This window comes from Petaurus breviceps, unplaced genomic scaffold (assembly GCF_028583685.1).
Source record: "Petaurus breviceps papuanus isolate PSGF00001 unplaced genomic scaffold, PetGlider_PUasm1.0 174, whole genome shotgun sequence".
NCBI lineage: Eukaryota > Metazoa > Chordata > Mammalia > Diprotodontia > Petauridae > Petaurus > Petaurus breviceps.
The window spans coordinates 3,017,768-3,036,920 of record NW_027185761.1 but is presented as its reverse complement, the minus strand read 5'-3'; the positions used below and the strand labels follow the sequence as shown (position 1 = coordinate 3,036,920).

General features: G+C 37.2%; 1 protein-coding gene across 3 annotated transcripts in view; it reads left to right on the top strand.

Annotated features, from left to right (window-relative positions):
• Positions 1-19,153, top strand: part of GRB10 (growth factor receptor bound protein 10) — a 282,686-nt gene that overhangs the window by 169,269 nt on the left and 94,264 nt on the right. For all 3 annotated transcript variants that reach the window (XM_069083706.1, XM_069083708.1, XM_069083707.1), the window contains 2 exons: positions 1,630-1,849; positions 11,813-11,954. In XM_069083706.1, coding sequence (XP_068939807.1) covers positions 1,630-1,849; positions 11,813-11,954 — 362 coding nt within the window. The remainder of the gene's footprint in view (positions 1-1,629; positions 1,850-11,812; positions 11,955-19,153) is intronic.

The following is a 19,153-nucleotide window of genomic DNA, read 5'->3' as shown; positions in this document are numbered from 1 at the left end:
GGAAGAGCTACTCTTACTAGAGTTACTAAGGAATGCGCCATAATTCCAAAGCCAGTTTCCAAATGAATTGCAAAAATAGTTTGAACAATGGCCTTATTTTTGGGATTGTAATTATATATTATATTAAAGTGTGTGTGTGTGTATGTGTACTCAAGATGTAATTTTCCCCATGCAAATTCATTGACCTCAGAATGAAGAACCATTGTGAGAATTAAAGTATTCCTTAAAGTATTCCCATCATCGATGCATATCACAGCTTCTGCATGTGTCCTTTCCATGAAGATTCTCCTGTCCTCCAGATTCTCCAAAGAAAATATGCTTGGAAACCTTGATTTTTCACCTATCATGATGACTACCAAGGGAACACTCCAAATCCCTGTTAGTGCTTTTTTTTTTTTTTACTAAGACCAGCAACTTCCCTTTTGAGGCATCTATTTCCCAATGTAATCTTTATGTCAGTAATAATCCTAGAAAGCAGAGACTTCCAAGCTTATTTTTTTTAAATTAATTTATCCCTAACAGTAAAAAATATTGAGGCTTCCAAACCAGTTTTCTGATACTAGTTGCCCTGTTGGTCGGTTAACAAGTATTTATTAAATTCCTCCCATGCTCCAGTCTCAGGCACTAGAGATGTAAAATAAAAATGAGACTGCCCCTCTCAAGGAGTTTGCATTTTATAGAGGGGAAGATAACACGGCTTCATAATTCTGTAAGGCTAAAGATGAGAACTCTTTCTGTGGTTTCAGTGGCACAGGGAGCTCCCTACCAGTGCATGTCAGTACCTTTTCTGCATTTCCTTGTTTTAGAGAGTTGCCTAGAGCACCGCTGTTGAACTTTAATAGAAATGGGGGTCACTAAACCATATAGAAGAATCCTGGTGGGCTGCTTATTGACATAGTTTTCAAAATCTAATGTTAATCTATATTTTATTGTATTTTTATTTATTTTGTCAAATATTTCCCAATTACATTTTAATCCAGTTCAGGGTACTCTGGAGTGTTGTGGGCTGCATATGACCCATGCATGTTTGCTGCTTCTGGCCTAGAGCACTGGGAGGTTGGCTTGTGTGGGATCACAGACTCAGTATGTCAGAGGCAGGACTTGAACTCAGATCTTCCTGGGTTCAAGGCAGAGTCTTTGTCACCTATGGCACACTGCCTCATTTATAAGTATATGTAAAATAAATAACAAGGCAACTTTGGTAGGGAAGATAGGACACAGGTGACAATAGTGTTCATTTCTTCCAACAGGTGTCCAAGGAATATTTATTAAACACACTGCTAACATTAATCAAAGCTGTCGTTACATCTTTGCAGTGAGAGATAAAGATAAATAAGATGTGGCCCCTGCCCTGGAGTGTATAATAATAACATATAATAATATTTTATATATAACAATAACATAATAATAATAATAGCATGTAAATACATACTTCCCAAATAGCATCTCACTTTATCCTCACAATAACTGTAGGAAGTAGGTATTGTTTTCAGTTTTATAGATGAGGAAACTGAGGCTGATTTCCCCAAAGTCACACTGCTAATAACTGTCCAGGGTCAGATTGATCCTGGTAAGACATACCATTGAGCTGTCTTTTGTCAACTTAACTCGTTTCTCATTTGTTTTCAGATGATGACGTGGACTTGGAAGCTTTGGTAAATGACATGAACTCCTCATTTGAAAGTTTGTACTCTACATGTAGCATGCAGTCAGAAACTGCCCCCCTCCTTCAAAATGGTCAACATAACCGTAGCCAGTTGCCAAGCTCAGGAACAAGTGCCCTCCAGCAGCAAGCGTCCCCGAAACAGAAAGTTCAGCGCTCTCAACCCATGCACATCCTAGCAGTCAGGTAGGATAAGAAAGCTTCCTGGAGACCTTTCATTTAATAAATGAAAGTACCTTCTGTGCTTTGCATGTTAAATTATTCTAAAGCTACTTTTTTTTCATTTTATCCTCTTTGTGTAGAAATGATGGGCAGGATGACTTGGAAATGATAGAAACCTGTATTTCCAAAGTAGTTGCTTTTCTTTGGCTATGCAAATATATCATAAATGGGAAGCCATGCTTTTATCATGCATAGGCAAAACCCAAGTAGTTAACATTTGTTGGCATGTTTTGATAAAGGTTTTAAAATTGGCAGCTGTTTCATGTGGTTGATGAGAACTGGACCTAAATTTAAAAATTGCCTCAGAAACTTATTAACTATATGGTTTTATACTTGGCTCTCTGTCCCTTGGTTTCCTGCTCTCTAAAACGAGGGGATTGGACTGTGGATATCATTGAGGAGGTGCCATCACCCCCTGGAGCTAGATAAAGTCAGCACGATGCCTACTACAAATGAAGCATCTGGAAGGCCTTCCCATCTGTGGCACAGGTGTCTTCCTTTTGGACAATGAGCAGAATGCTTATGTGTCCTCTTGACCTCTAAATCCATGAGTCTGCAGTTTTTAACACTAGTGTGTATAGGTAAATGCCCTTTCTTGGAAAATTTAGTTACATAATTTTCTTGCTTTTTGTTTTGGTTTGACTGGACCAAAAAATGGACCTGTGACTACTACACAAGTGAATATATTGGACTTTCTTATTACAGTTTTCTGGCTTTGACCCAGGAAACAAAAGCAGTCTGCTTTTGTGCCCTCTATGACCACAACCTGCTTCTTCATGCTCCCTGATCCTCTGGCTCAGCCTATTAGGTATCGGTTACTTCAATTATGACTCCCAAGTCACTCCTTCTTAGGTGTTGACAGTTATATCTACCCACTGTTTGCTTCAGAAGCCTCTAGGTAGGCCCTATTTCTAGAAACTAAAATTCATGATTCCACAGTACTGATGAAGAAACATGATATCCATTGCAGAAATCTGGGATGAATTTGGGGTATATAGCCATTGGGGGAATATTTGCTTTGCTTGATTATGAATATTTGTTACAAGAATAGTTTTTCCAGTTGGATGGAGAGTGGGAGAAAATATATTTCTATTAATATTTTTAAAGCAAGAGGTAGGGGATTCTATAGATGTGAAATGTTGCATGCCTTTTCAGATGAGTCTGCTGTATCATTAGTTTTATTTAATAGTTTTACTCTATTATAAGAGACTTCTCATGAAGTGGAAGTAATCTATAAATTTACACAATGTAAAAACAAAATACATCAGTAGAGTTACCAAAAAACAAAACCAAGCCAAATATAGTAGAATGGAAGAAAAGAGAATCTTTCAGTCTCTCATCTCATCTCTTCTACATGGTGTATGCCATACTTCAATTTTATGTTTACTGAAGTGATCAATGCTTGACTTTTCTCTGTACTTCCCCTTAGGGTATGTTTTTCCTTAGAAAGAATATTGTAGAATATTAAGTTGTATTTCTTTTTAGTGCCATGGATATGTCCTATATGCTATAATGTTTTTTTACCTGCCCCACTTCTGAGGGTATGTCTCAGTTTTAATAAAAAAATATTGCTTCCCCAGGATGGTGGTAACTAGCCCCAGTGACTTAGATGCACAAAGTTGTGAATTAAGCATTTTGCAAATCTTACGATGCTCTAGAAATGGGGGTGTCAGACACCCGACTGGACAGTGCAAGGGCTCCCATCTATACTCCCAAGTGCAATCCAACCAGATAAAAATGCTTCTGGTAAATATTTAACTATTTAATAAATCAAAATAAATAAAAAATATTAATGCATGTTTTTCAGTATCTGGCCTGCAGGAATCTTTATGTATAGTTAAGGGGCCTCTTTCTCTTTGGGTTTTTGACATCCCTACCCTAGAGATGTTAGTAATAAATGTGAATAAATAAAGAAGTTAAAATCACAAGTCATTTCAAAATGTTATTTCTAAGAATCAAAGAATTTCAGAGTTGGGTGGGACCTCAGAGGCCATTATCTGCCAAGAAGAATGGTCTCCATATCTGTTCAACAAGTAGTCATCTTCTAAGAATTCGGAAACACCCCTGACTCTCCAAGAACACAATTCCACTTTAAAATGGTTCTAATTTTTTAGAAGATTTTCTTTATAGTGTCTACCTCAGGGCCCCTATTTCTGCTCCCTGAGGCTAGAAGAACATATTGAATCCCTCAGTCAGTCAACAAACATTTATTAAGCCATTATAATATTCCGGGCATTGTAATAAACACTGAGAATGCAAGGAAAGGCAAAAATATGGTTACTGCCCTCAAGGGCTTATATCCCCCTTCTTGATGACAGCTTGCTGTATGTTTCAAATCTGAATTTTTCTACTTCATTTAGGAGTATGGCCTCCTTTGGCAATCTGGTGAAACCTATGAGACTCCTTCTTACAATAAGGTTTTTAAGTATAGAAAATTTTTCAAGGTACTTTCAAAAAGTTCAAGGAGACTAGGTTAAGAATTCCTGATTTAGATGCTAACCATCAGACATTTTGAGTGTTAGCAATCCAGATAATCAGAAGTACTGGCATGTAGTTCAGGAGAATATAATAAAATCTTAAATTTTATTAAGATCATGTCAATCTCTTTCAAATTAAGAAAAATCATCCCATAACAGATCTACAAAAATAAGCTATATTTTCCAAGAACTAAGTTTAACATTTTAACCAGTCTTAGCATTTAAAAGATAATAATGCTTGTCTAATGACTGTATAATAATGATGAAATTTGTAGTCATGTGAGGTACACTGAGTTTAACGTATCAGCTAGAGCAGGGTTTTTTTTTAACCTGAGATCTGTGAACTCAAAAAAACTTAATATTCTGATAACTATTTCAGTATGATGAGTGTCCATTGTGCTCTTATGATTTTGTTTTATCCATTTAGAAATATTCTGAGAAGGAATCCATAAGCTCCATTAGATTTCCAGAGAGAGCCATGACATAAGAGATATTAAGATAGATTTTCTTGAGTTAAAAAAGCTTTGGTGTCATCTTTTGACCTAAATAATTTTTCAGATACTTCAAATTATGTATTAGACCATCTCCCCATGAACAATGGACAGAGCACTGAGCCTGCAGAGGGGAAGAGTTCAAATTCAACCTCAGATACTTAGTAGTTGTTTGACCCTAGGCAAGTCCCTTCACTTTTGTTTGTCTCCACTTCCTCAACTATAAAATGGGGATAATCATAGCACCTACCTCCCAGGGTTGTTGTGAGGATCAAATCATATCATATTTGTAAAAGCATTTAACCCAATGCCTGACATAGTAGATATTAAATAAATGCCTTTTCTCTCCCTCCCTCCATTTAATGTATTTCTTGTATTTACCTTGCACTACATGACTAAGTTTTAAAATCATTTTTGTGCCTCACTTTTCTTCAGCTGTGAAATAGGAAAGTTCTGTAATTATAGCAGCTAGTTGCTACTTTAGAATTGATACAACAGTTAATTGCTTTTCAGGGGGCTCTTCATGATGTCAGGGTGACATGGGACTTTTTGTTATTTGTGGATTCTTGTAAGGCTAGTAATAGTTTGTTATATAGATTTGATTGTATAATGTTCATACTTTCAAATCTTTTCTTTTTTCCTGGATCTAAGGGCTGTTGTGGCCATTTGTCATATTTCCTGCTATTTAAAAACACAAGGCGTATTTATTAATTGTGGCAGTTTTATTGATGGCTGTTAATATCCCTGAAATACAGTTAATTGTTCACCATTCTTTAAATAAGTTAATTTTATCTTCTGGTTTTGCAACCACATTTTAAATTATTACCTTATCAGTTACTCATCAACAGTGTAAAAGCTATAAAGTAGTTTTTAATCAACTTATTCAAGGTTTCTAAATAGAAATGACCATTTGTTTTCAGAGAAGTTCCACAATAGTCTTTTTTAATAGTGAGTTTATATTAGCACCCTGTTATATGTGAGTTATTGAGTATTTTTCCATATGTGAATTTTTTGGGGACATCACAGAGAATTTGGTAGAAAGAAAACCACACTAAGTTTCAGCAATTGACTATTTGAAGCAAACATAATCTTTTATTACTTAATCACTTTGGCGAAGTTAACTCAACTTCTCTCAGTTTCCTCATTTGTAAAATGATGGAGCTGGACTAGATGTTTTCTATTTATTATCCTTTTTAGCTCAAAGTCTCTGATACTAATCTTCCTAAGCATGAACTATTTGAAGCAAATACATTTTTCTGAAATTACCTGGATTTTCATAATGTAGTTACCATGCTCCCAACTCCTTCAGAATCACCCTACTTAACTCCATGCCTCTTCTCTATCCGCTTCAAACTTGATTCAACTCCTTCAACGTCTTCTCTTGGCTTTGTGGAATACTTAGACCCTGACCGTGCCCCTCATTTGGATATCCTAAGATCCTGTCCTTAAATACTTGAATGGATCCATATTCTTACCAATGCCATTGGCACCTTGATTGGAGCTAACAGTAACCCATCCAAATACTCACCACCCTTGCCAACTCTTGTCCATGTCCTCCCATAAATCGTCCTTACAGGGTATGTATAACATGTTAGAGACCTTCTTGTAGATATTTTAACTTTCCACGATTACTTGATGAACGAACAAACTATCCTGTCCATTTGTTACCTCTCGGTCTTGTTTCTTGATTAGCCCCTATTTTCTAATCATACTTTCCCTCCGTATCTTCTATACTTCTTTTTTCATGTAGGTCATCATTAGTAATATGCCAGTATTCTGCTCATACACACCAGGCATTTCTCCATTGCTCACTGGGTCACCCATGGTTTTGGATCTTCAGAAACTGACATCTTCCTTAAGTAGTATGTCCATCTTATCTAAAAGAGTATCTGTCTTACATTTGAATAATTTGAATGCCCTCTATGTGACAATGGCAGACATCTTTGCTGAGTGCATAACTCCCTGTATTATGCTTTATTTGGAAATGATAATTACTGTATCATAGGCAGTGGCAAAAGCTCAGATACTAATTAGCTTATCAATGCCTTTTCATGGTAGCAAGTCACAGCCATTTGCAATCTTGTCCTCTTTGTGAATAACTGACATATAGCACCTTTGCAGTATGTACTAGTGTGACTTGTGTAGGGTAAGAATCTCCAGTAATTTTAAAGCCAAGGCAGTGGGATTCTAAAGTTTCTCTCCCTCTCCCTCTCTTTTTCAAAGTGGCATTCTCTTGAACAAATGGAACATCCAAAAAAATATATATATATCCCAGAGTCTTGGACTCTACCCTAAAACCCCACTTCATATTTGTCTTATGGGTTTAAATCTGAGGTCACTTAGCCAGAGTATGAAGAAAAGGGTATGGTTTATAAGTCAGTCATCTATTACTTAAACAAGGGTTAGACCCTTGAATTGGATCCTATAGCAAGGTGACAGCTGTTATGGGAAGCATGGGGCTTGTTAAAATTAAAAATAACTTTAATGGCATATAATCAGGCCATTATAAGAATGGCCTTCATAATTACACAACACTGAGTTCATTCATTTGCTGTGATCTATTGGACTTTTAAATTAGCATATCTATTTACACAACAAAAGTTTCTGGTTGCCATGGCTAACTTATTTAAATTTAGAAGAACAATATAGTTTTTAAAAAACAGAATAGTCTAAAATAACAAAATTAAAGTTAAATACTTAAGTCATGTAAAGCATTGCTAAAAAGGGGAGAAACACATTTTAGTTCATCTAATTAGTATAATAATTTGATAGAAGGTACAACAAATGCTTAAGATAATAAGAGAGACTTTTAAAATATTTTTAGCATGAAGAAAAGGAAGAGATGGTTTTACTTCTTTGAGAAGATGGTATAGTGTTAAAAGATCATACAGAATAGTCGTGAATCGCTACAACCATTCTAAAAAGCAGTTAGGAATTATGCAAAGAAAATGGCTAAAATGTCCTCTCTGTGCCTGAGAGATTAGACCTCTAGGTATATATGCCAGTGAGGTCATTGACAAAAATAGAGTCTTCATATATGCCAAAATACTTCTAGCAGGACTTTTTCATAGATTGCAAACAACTGGAAACAAACGAAGTTGATGCCCATCCACTGGGGAATGGCAAAACAAATTGTGGTATATAAATATAATGAGATATTACTGTGTTGTTAGCAATGGCAGGAACATAATATACACTACCACAATATAAATGATTGGAATAAAATCACAAAATACTCAAGAGTTTGCTGTAAAATTATAAGGAACAAGCATGATGCTAAAGAAAAGATGTGAGAAGGCACCTTTGCTCTTTTGCAAAAGTGAGAGAGGTCCACAGGTTGAGACACTACATATGTTTTCCAACTTCTTCAACATAGTTCGCTTTTGCTGATTTTTTTCACCTTTTTTTCTTTAAAAAATCTTTTTTTTTTTTTTTATATGGGATGACTTAGTGGGAGGGGGAGAGATTCTGGGAAAAATTTAGACAATAAAAGATATTAATTAGAATTTTTTAAAAACCCAAGAACTGAGCATAATGAATGCATGAGAAGGATGAAAAAAATACATGAAAGGCACAGGTGTATGATCCTAATAAAGAGATGTGAGGAGACATCCCTCTTTGCTCCTTTGTAGAAGTGGGCGTCCACAGATGTATAACATTGCCTATACCAGATTTTGTTGATATGTTGATTAGTTCTGCTGAATTTTTTTCTTCTTTCTTTTAGAAAAATACTTTTTTTTAAAAAAAGATATGACCATCTGAAGGAATAGAGAGGAGAATCTAGTTGACATAAAAACAAAAGTAGTCACGATCTATGTTTTTTAAAGCAATGACAGAGAGACTGCAGTTCTACTTAACTCCTGTAATTTCTCCTGTCTCCTCCAATAAGGAAAACAGCTCCAGTTTAAAAAAGGTTAAGATAGCATTGAAAAGAGATTATAGTCAAGATAAGTGAAGAGATAGTGAGAGGGTTCACAGCCATTTTACATGAACCCCAGTCTCTGGGTCTGGCTAAATTGCACCCTAGGTCACTCACTGGTTTAACTTGCTGGTATGATTTCAGAATCATTTTTAATGATCTTTGAGACATCATGAAACATGGTAGAGGGAGCCATAAGAATGAAAATAGATAACTGGAGAAAAGAGGGGGAAAAGGTGAATGTGGGAAATTATAAATAATAATAGCTACTACTTATGTTGCATTTTAAAGTCTGTAAATTGAATTACAAATATTATTTTATCTTCCCAACAACCTTGGGTGGTAGCTGCAATTATTATCCCCTTTTTATAGTTGAGGAAGCTGGGGCAAACCAAAGTTAAGTGACTTGCCCCAAAACTCAGCTAGGAAATGCCTGAGGCCAGATTTTAATTTAAGACTTCCTGACTCCAGCTGAGAAAGGCTCCTGGTAGAAAGGGATGTTTGAGGTGAGCTCTCAAGTTTTAGAATACAAATTTGGTTTCATTGCTAGGAAGGATTTTCTTACTAGAGTTGTCTATGGTAGTGTGGACTGCATTTGTGAAATAGTAAGGCGCCCCCCATACTTAGAGATAATCTGGGTGGTTGTCTCTCAAGGATGCTGTGGATTACATTAATGTCTCGCTTATTACCAGGAGGGGTTGAGTTTCTTGTTATTGTTGTTGTTGAGTCATTTTCGGTCATGTCCGGCTCTTCATGACCCCATCTGGAGTTTTCTTGGCAGAGATACTGGAGTGGTTTGCCGCTCCTTCTTCAGCTCATTTTATAGGTGAGGAAACTGAGGCAGACTGGGTTAAGTGACTTGCTCAGCATCACACAGCTAGTAAGTGACTGAGGCAGCATTTGAACTCAGGTCTTCCTGACTCCGGCCCAGCCCTGCAGCACCACCTAGCTGCCCTTAGGCTGAGTTAGATGCCTGCCAATGCTGCCTCTTCTCAACTTTTGAGGATCTTGGCATCATAGATTTGGAGCTGGAAGGAACCCCCAGAACCACTGAGCCCACCTTCCTCATTTTATTAAGGAGATAAACGGCGTGGAGCAGTGGAACATACACTTGCACAGACTTACAAAGCTAATAGGTGTCTGTGGCCGGGTTTACACATAGGAAGCTCATTGTCTTCTCAGGATGCCTCCTCAGTCTGAAGATGAGCTAAAGTCACAAAACTTGAGAGAGCCACTGATTGGGGAAAAACTTCATGGAGGATGAATTGGTCAGAGGATGGAAGATTCCAATAGGCAGGGAAAGGAGTTCATTGTAGACATGGGATACAAGAGTCTCCCAAAATGGACAGATAGTGGAGATGTCTAATTACATTAGAATTCTTGAAAACCAGGGGAGGTAGGACAGTCTATTTCCTGGGGAAAGTTGCATATACATAAATGCACAGAGTTGGAAGGGTACCTAAAGAAACTGAGAAACACTAAGTGATTTAATTGGCCAACAGTAGAATCCCCGTCTTTCCCATATAATAGAAAACAGAGGGAGAGAGAATGAATATGCTTTCTCTCTTAGTCTGCAACCTTGGTTTTACAGTCTTAGACCTGGGATTCTTAACCTTTCTTTGATCTTACTGTTGAAGTCTATGGACCCTTTACCAGAATGTTTTTAAATTCATAAAATAAAATGCATAGCATCATAAAGGAATCCAGTTTATTGAGATACAATTATTGATCCAGGCAAGGTGACACACACCTGTCATCCCTGCTATGGAGAGAAACTGAGGCTGGTGGATCTCTTGAGGTTGGGAGCTCAGAGCTGCAGCGAGGCCAAAACCAAGTGTTCCCACTAAGTCTGACACTGATATGATGAGTCCCTGGAAGCAGGGGCCAGCAGACTTCCCAGAGAGGCAAAATGGCCCATATCAGAAAAACTGAGCAGGTCAAAGCTGCCATGTCAATCAGCAGTGGGATTGGACCTGTGGAGAGCTGCTGTACTTCCAATCTGGGCAAGATGAGGAGAATCGGTCTTTCCCTACTCTCCACCTCATCCCCCAAACCCTTTACATTTCTAAGATTTTTTTCTAATTGGGAAAAAAAAAAAAAAACTAGTTCATGGATTGTAGATTGTAGTTTGTCTTAGACAAACATCAGCATTATTAACCATGTAATTTATAAAATAGTAACAAATACTATCAATAAATATATAAATCTTTCATCAGTGTATTAGATGTGAGAAAGGTTACAGCCAATCACCTCTGTTAATGGCTATCACTTTTGACTACTCCAAAACACCCAAATCACAGTCCAGTGTTGAATTTTCTCAGGATGGTAGTTTGAGCCTTTAATAGCAGAAGGATCAAATGAATTAATTAAAAAAATTATTATGACTTTATTTTGAAATTATAATTTTATCCTATTTCTTTGCTTTGCTTTATGGATTTAAAATGTATTGCTTCAATTGATGCAGCTGGGTCCTTTGAGGTATTCTTAAATTTCAGTCCTTCTAATTCTCATTAGTATGTCTTTCCCACAGAATAAGAGTATAACTGAGTTATTTCAAAATGTCCATCAAAACACTCAGAAATGACAACTAAGTCCTTCACAGATTCATTCTGTTATGATAGTTAATTGTAGATTAGACTCTTTTTATGTTTTTTAACTATCCAAATCTCCTCAGGAAAGAAATTCTCTAAGTATTTCACAGAGATACACATTCCCTGAGCAATTAACATTCAGTTCTCAAGATTCTCTTCATAAAGGTATAGCAGCAACATCCAAGATTTTTATGAAAAGGGCTGTTCTTCAAGTTGGGGTTACCTCAGTAAGGGTATGAGGCAGATTTCTTGACTGAGAAGGAAAGGGAAGGAATGTTATGGGAGGCTTGAGGAGAGATCAGAAGGTTTGGAACAGAATGGGGTGGGGTAGAATGGACAGTGAATGATAAGCGTGTATGACTGCTATCTTGGTATTCCAGAGGGGTGATCCTTACTTGTCAGGGCCTAAGATGTTCATTTGTTCATGTACAGTTTTGTTTTTGCTTCAGGCGCCTTCAGGAAGAAGACCAACAATTTAGAACCTCGTCTTTGCCCGCCATACCAAATCCATTTCCTGAACTTTGCAGCCCCACTAATTCTCCTGTTCTCACGACAAGCTCTTTACCTCAGAATCAACCAGCTAGCAAGCAGGTGAGTAATTTTTGTACCTTTTTCCTGCTGCCAATGATTATTTCTTATGATTTTTTTTATATTGATTAGTTTGTCATTTTTGAGAAAAGGAAAGGGAAGGAAAAATTAGCATTTTTCTATACACATACATATATGTATCTATCTCTGTATGCATACGTCTACATATACATATGTGTGTGTAGATAGAGAGATCGATATAGAGATAGATAGATGGATGGATAGATAGATAGATAGAAAGATAGATTAGATAGAGAGATAGATAGAGGGCAGGATTCAGAGAAAAGAGACCTGGCTCCAAGTCCTGCCTGTCCCCCAAACTGGATATGTGGCCAAGACCAAGTCACCTAACCTTCCACTGCCTTAGGCAGCTCTCCAAAGTTATGTTTCAGAGCAAGATCTTTGTAGAGAAAGGTTCTCATCAGGAGCTCTCTACAGTAATGAAATCATAGGTCCAGTTTTTCTACGTTATAAAGTAGATTTTAAAATTTTTTAAATTTATACTTGTTTAAAAAAAAGACTTGTTCAGTCACCTGAAACTTCCTATGCCATAGGCAGCTTTCCAAGACTAATCTCTATTTGTAGTGGAAATGTCCTCACAGTGATAGTGTTTTCTAGAACCAATGAAATCATAGATCCATTTGTGTGAGAGAGAGAGAGAGATGATGTTTTAAGCTTAAAATTGCACTAAGACTTTTGGGACACCCTATATAGGTCCCGGTGTATATAGGTATATAGATTTGCGTGTATGTATATCTGTGTGTCTGAATGTATGCAAGTACACAGATATGCATATATGCTTATGTACATAAATTATGTGAAATATGATTACTTCTGTGGGATTTAGATTTGATATTTGATAAAAACATAAATTAATTTACTTTATTAACTTCTGATAACATTGATTGTAATGAGTTACTTTTTTTAGAGGTATATCTTAACAAAAGGACCATACTGTAGCAATACTCGTTACTCTGTATCTCAGAGAGTTATTTTAAAATAAATGAGGACACACACATATATGTATTTGTGTGTGTGTCTGTGTGTGTATTCCTTTGTAATTGCAAAACACTACTTGAATGAAAGCCAAGATCCATTGAGAGAGAGAGAAAGCTGTATGGGTATAATGTGTACACACCCTGATGTACATTCTTTTGGTTACTTCTACCATAAAGAAAAAAGGACAGTATTATACTGTGGGAAGGAAGACATCTCCACTAGCCTGGGGCTTATATGGTGTGAGGTTTCAAATTTTCTGATTCTCAGTTTTTTCATCTTCATAATGGGAATTATAATACCTGTAGTTCCTGTACCCATTCCACTCACTCCCCTTTCTCAGGCTGCTCTGAGACTTTAATGAGATCAATGTGTAAAAAGTGCCTTCCCAATCTTAAAGCACCATGTAAATATCAACTCTTTTACTACAATTAATATTGTTTACCATTATTTTCTGTGTCACCTTGTACCTGCCATTTAATCTCTTGGAGACCCAGTTTCCTTTCCTATCAAGTTGAGACAATCATTCCTACCCTGTCTCCCTCTCAAACCTATTTTGAGACTTTAGTGAATAAATAAATATGCCAACACTTTTTAGAAATCTATTGTAGACTACAATAAAAGAGATGATTTGAGAGAAAGTTCAATTATATTTCTGCAGCACCATATGGAACAATTAGAGTTTAGAATGATTATTCTCACTAGATCTTGTCACTCACTGTCTCTGCAGGCAAACTGCTTAATTTCAAAGGTCATTCTCTGGCAACCTCAACTATCTAAAGCATAGCCAAAAACTAGAAACTAAGCGTAAAATAAAATGTTTCTGATTAACTTCAGCTGAAGGCACAAAGTCCTCTCCTATGTACTTTACTCTTATAGTGACATTGAAGTCTTTATTCAAAACTGGTTTACCACTTTTGTCAATCTCTGTTAAATGGGTTCCCAGACCACAGGAGATGAGAAGTAGTTCATTTAGTGGAAAGGGCTGCCCTGTAGTCTGAGTGTCTCCAGGATGAGACTGGATAATCTTCTATTGGGAGGGAGTGAAGGGGATTTGGGGGCTCTTTTTTGGTTTATAAGTTAGATTAGATGGCAACTTGAAGTCCTATCCAGCACTAAAAATGTTTTTGTGATTGACTACATTTCAGTTATCTTAAAAATGTACTCAGGCAGAATCAGTCCCCCAGCCCCTAAAATACTAGATAAGTGTTGCACTGTGGTAATTTCTTTGCATCTCAGTTTGGAAATTCATGTTTCTTGGCAAGGAATCCACCCACGGAATTTGATAGAAGAGATTGCTATCAGGCAGTTATAGAAGAACAAAAAAATAAGGAAGATGCCAGCTACTCTAGGAGTAAAAAAAAAAAAGAGGGCAAAGGCATTATCACAATAAGATCATGATATAGAATAATAATAAGGCATTATATTAAGTTGATAAACCTAGTTATTTAAAGTAAAGGAAGTAAGGTGGGGAATGGGAGTGGTGTTTGTGTTCTTTAGAAGACCAAGATCTTTGGCTGTTTTACTGTAGCATAGAGGTGACCCTAAATTGTCAAAGTCCAAGTCACCCAAGCACAAGCCAGTCCAGGTCTTACCAAACTGTAAATATTTGTAAAATATAAACAAAATACATCAATAAAACTAAAAACAAAAAATCATTTGGAAAGGCTTTCAACATGGAACTGGCTTTGATGTGCACGAGTTTGTGTGACAGTTGAAAGTGTATGGATTTGGAGTCAGAGGATTTGGGTTACTTGACTTTCAGTCCCAGCTCTGCAGCCTATCTCTGTGACCTTGGGTACTTTGTTAAATTAAAGTCCTGTCCAGCTTAAAATCTGTGGTGCTCCATTGCTTTGGGAGGACCAGCCTAGCAAAATGTAGAGAGATGTGTAACTAGGTGATGGTTCTTTTCCCCCAGTGTAAAAGTTTTTGAGTTTGAATTGCCATTTGAAGTTACCCAATTTAGGTATGAGGGAAGCCAGTTTGTTTTGGTCCATGCCCACTAAATGTGGATGTCCTCCCAGGCTCTTTCCTGGTCCTTTTTTCTTTCTATACCCTCTCATTTGGTGATCTCATCATCTTATTGATCGAATCTGTGGGATTTAATTATCTAAATGCAATGTATTCATACAGGCTTGCATTTTCACTGTCATCCTCGATTCCTCTCTCTCACCCCACATTTCCAATTCTTTACCAGATCTTGCCATTTCTACCCTTCATTTAGACTGTGAGCTTCTCTTCGCCTTTCTTTGTATCTGCAGCACTTCACAGACAGGCAGCTACTAAATGCTGGTTGACTTTGACTTCCCATCTCTTGTTTGTGTCCCTTTCTCTTCACTTTCAGCCGGCACCCTAGGTCAGACATATTCATCATCTCTTACTTACATTATGTTAACGATCTACGGATTGGTCTTGCTACCCCAAATCTCTTTCTGCTTTAGTCCCACTGTCTGATCAGCTGCCAGGGTCATAGGTCTAAAACTTAGGTCTGACTGTATTACTACTTGGCTCCCTGGGATCAAAATTCCTATGTTTAACATTTAAATTTCTTCACAACCTGGCACCTTTCTACATTTCCAATCATCTTAGTTTCTGCTCCTCTCCACATACTCTGTGATCTATCCATGTAGAACACTCCCATCTCTCCTCTCCACAAATTTACACTGGTTGTGTAAAGCCTCCCCTGTGGCTTCCTTTAAGACTCACTTCAAGTGTTACCTTCTCTAGGAGTCAGTCCTTTCCTGAACTTCTCAGCTGCTAATACCATCTTCTCTAAGGTCTGTACTTAGTTTGTACATTATGATTTATGTATGTTGTCTCCCCTCTTGGAATGTGAGTTCCTTGCTGTGAATTGGTCTAGCCATTTGGGAAAGCAATATATAACTGTACTAAATTGCAGTTATCCTTTGACCTAGTGATACCATTATTAGACCTATACCCTAAACAGATCACAGGAAGAGAAAAATGAACTCATGTACAACAATAGTGATATAAAAGCTCTTTTTAATAGTTGGCAATGAATTTGAAATTCAAAGATGCCCATCAGTTGGGGAATGACTGAACAAATTATGACATATATATGTAATAAAATACTATTGTGCTATAAGAAATGATAAGGAAGACAGTTTCAGAAAAAAAATGAGAAGACTTATATAAACTGATGCAGAGTGAAGTGATCAGAGCTAGAAGAATTTATACAGTAATAACAATATAGTAAAGACAAACAACTTTGAAAGACTTATGAACTCAGATCAACAGTTACCAACCATAATTCCAGAGGGCTCATGAAGAAACATGCTACCTATTTTCTGACAGAGACAGATAGACTCAGGATATAGTTTGAGACGTAAAATTTATATGGACATGGCCAGTAAGGTAATTTATTTTGCTTGACTATGCATATGTGTTATGAGAGTTTTGTTTTTCTTTCTTTTGCTATGAGAGTGAAGTGAAAGGGAAAGATAATAAATATTTGTGAATTGGGGGAAAAATTACAATTTTAAAAATATGAGGTACTTTTTCTTTGTAGTCTCAAAGCACAGCATAGCTTGTGGCACACAATAAACACAGAGCATTGTGCTTGCCACATAGTAAGTTCTAATTAAATGCCAGTGAACTGACTGGTTGATTATTCCTGGGACCAAACTCCGTCTGTCACCAACAAGCATCTATTAAGCCTTTACTGTTTGCCAGTTACTAGCTAAACACTGCAAATATAAAAGAAAGGCAAAAAGGATTTTTGTCTTCAAGAAGCTTCTGTTCTAATGGAGGGACAGTATGTAAATTATTGTAAATAGTCACATACACGAAGCAGATGGAAAAGTCATCTTAGAGAAAAAAGTGATAGCAACTTAGGGGGAAAGGCCTTATACAGAAGGCAGAGTTTGACCTGATGTTGAGAGCTGTGTTTTAACATTTGAAGTTGCTGCTGAGCTTTAAACTTACTTGGATCACAAGCAGAATGCTCTCTTAGTTTGACCTGTAAATCCCAGGAGGAATAGCTGAGCAGCCTGTAGGAACCTGCCCCTGTCCAAACTGACTACTGAACGGTTTTACACAAAACCTATTTTTGGTGGAGAGCTGAGATAATGTTATCAAGGCAGCCTGGATTCTAGCCCCAGCTCTTCTAGTAAGAATTGAGCAATGTGACCTTGGGAAAATGGTTGACAACTCTCCCCTTCCCCCCCCCCCCCAAAAAAAAAAAAAAAAACATATCTCAGTTTCCTTAAATGTAAAATGAGGTGATTGGGATGGCTTAGATGGTGTTCAGGGACCCCTTTAGCTCTCACACAGTGAGGAATTACCTTAAATGGTAAATGTTCATCTATTTACTGATATTAAATGGTATCCTGTCTATTTTCCTCTCCTGTTATGCAGCGTTCCAACCCTAGCATACTTTCTCATTGTTGTGTTCTTTAAGTGTCAGACTTCCTGCTGATCTGTTCTCTCAGTAGGAAAATGAAATGCTGTTTGTCCAGGACTGTATTTGAGACTTTTTTTTTTAGTGAATTAAACCTTCCCGTGAAAGGAAACAATACCTAATGACATTTTAATTTATCCTCTTTATTTTTGTCTTCAAAATTTAATTTAGATTCTCACCTCTGCTACTATTTTGCTTTTCTTAATCAAATGTTAAGGAGTTTTTTGTTTTTCTAGAATAAGGACAACATAAAAATTGCATAACTTCAACTACCGGGAAATCAGTCTTTCATTCCTACCCCCTGCCCTTCTCTCACTTTTCTTGCTGTCCACTACGACATTTTTTGCTGCCTAAAATCAGTATTCACAAGGTTGCCCATGTTCCATAGAGAAGGAGCAGTGCTCTCTGTCTTGCTTAAGCTAATTTTGGCTCCAGGTTCCTGAGCTCTTTCGGGGATGGGAGTTCCCTGTCCTTATTCACCTGTCTACAAATATTTCTCAGTCCCCTTCCCACAGAGAAGGTAACATCACCATTTGAGGACATTATCAAAACTTAGAGTCCAAAGTAAGTGTTTCTTGTCAGGGAGCCAGAGTTGGCTTTGCTTCCTAACTTTGTCACATGCCTCAGCTACATCTGGGATTTCTACCTCCCCAGTGACCTTCTGTTTTCAATAAGTATACAGACGAACTGTCTATGGTTGTGTCACTTAAGTTGTTTACAAAGTTCCTCATCCCAAAATAAGGCCATTAAAATATTATCTAGACCTCCAGGCTATTGGGGGAAAAACATGCTCTCTTATTTTGGAAGCAGGTTGGTGAGAACCAGGAATTTTGTCTTCTAAAGCTGCAAATGAGATCATTACTTAGGGGGGAGTCCAGGAACCCACTCTGTTTCCAAGAGAAGGATGGGTTCTGTAAACTAAAAACTAATTGTGAGGGGCCATGTTTTTTATTTTTATTTGATTTTGGGAAGAGTTGAAGATTCCACTCTGACTTTTGTTGTTCTCTATAAAGTACGAGTCTTCTTTAATGGAAAGTTAACTTTATGTCCCTGATACCAGAGGTCATGATTACATTTCCTCCTCTAAGCAATTCTAAATACTGAGCTAAGGCCTTTAAATTTACAATAGTGATGTAAGGTTTTAACATGTAAAAGACTTTGGGCCCCATTGTTTTCCCCTTGCTCTGGGGAAAAAAGTAATCTGATGCTCTAGTTTCCATTTAGTGAGGGTCAGAAGATACACAACTTTTTGGAGCCAGACAGAGTCCAGGGCAGAATTTAAGAATAGTGTAAAGAAATAGGTGAATTATAGCTGGTGTATTGTGTCTACAGAAGGACACCTTGTCAACTGGGAAGAAGTTAATGGACCAAAGAAAAGAATAATTCCTGTTTGAGAAGGAAATTGTGGGAGATGAGGAAAGCAGAGGCCTCTCAATTTGTCTAGGAGTTTGTTTTCCATGCTTCGTTATTATGCACTAGGAAAAGTTCAAGACGGTAACTTTTGAGAGGAGTGTAAGGATAAAAGGAATGACCATTTAATTTAATCACACTCTGCTGAAGGGAAAGAAAGTTGCTGTTTGAGTTATGTATAGCACAAAGAAGACAGGTAAAAAGTATTCTGAAAGTCACTGAAGAAATGGCTTTCTGGTTCTTCGGAGCTTTTTCAAAATTTGCTTCCTTGGGGCGGCTAGGTGGTGCAGTGAATAGAGCACCAGCCCTGGAGTCAGGAGGACCTGAGTACAAATCCAGCCTCAGACACTTGACACAATTACTAGCTGTGTGACTT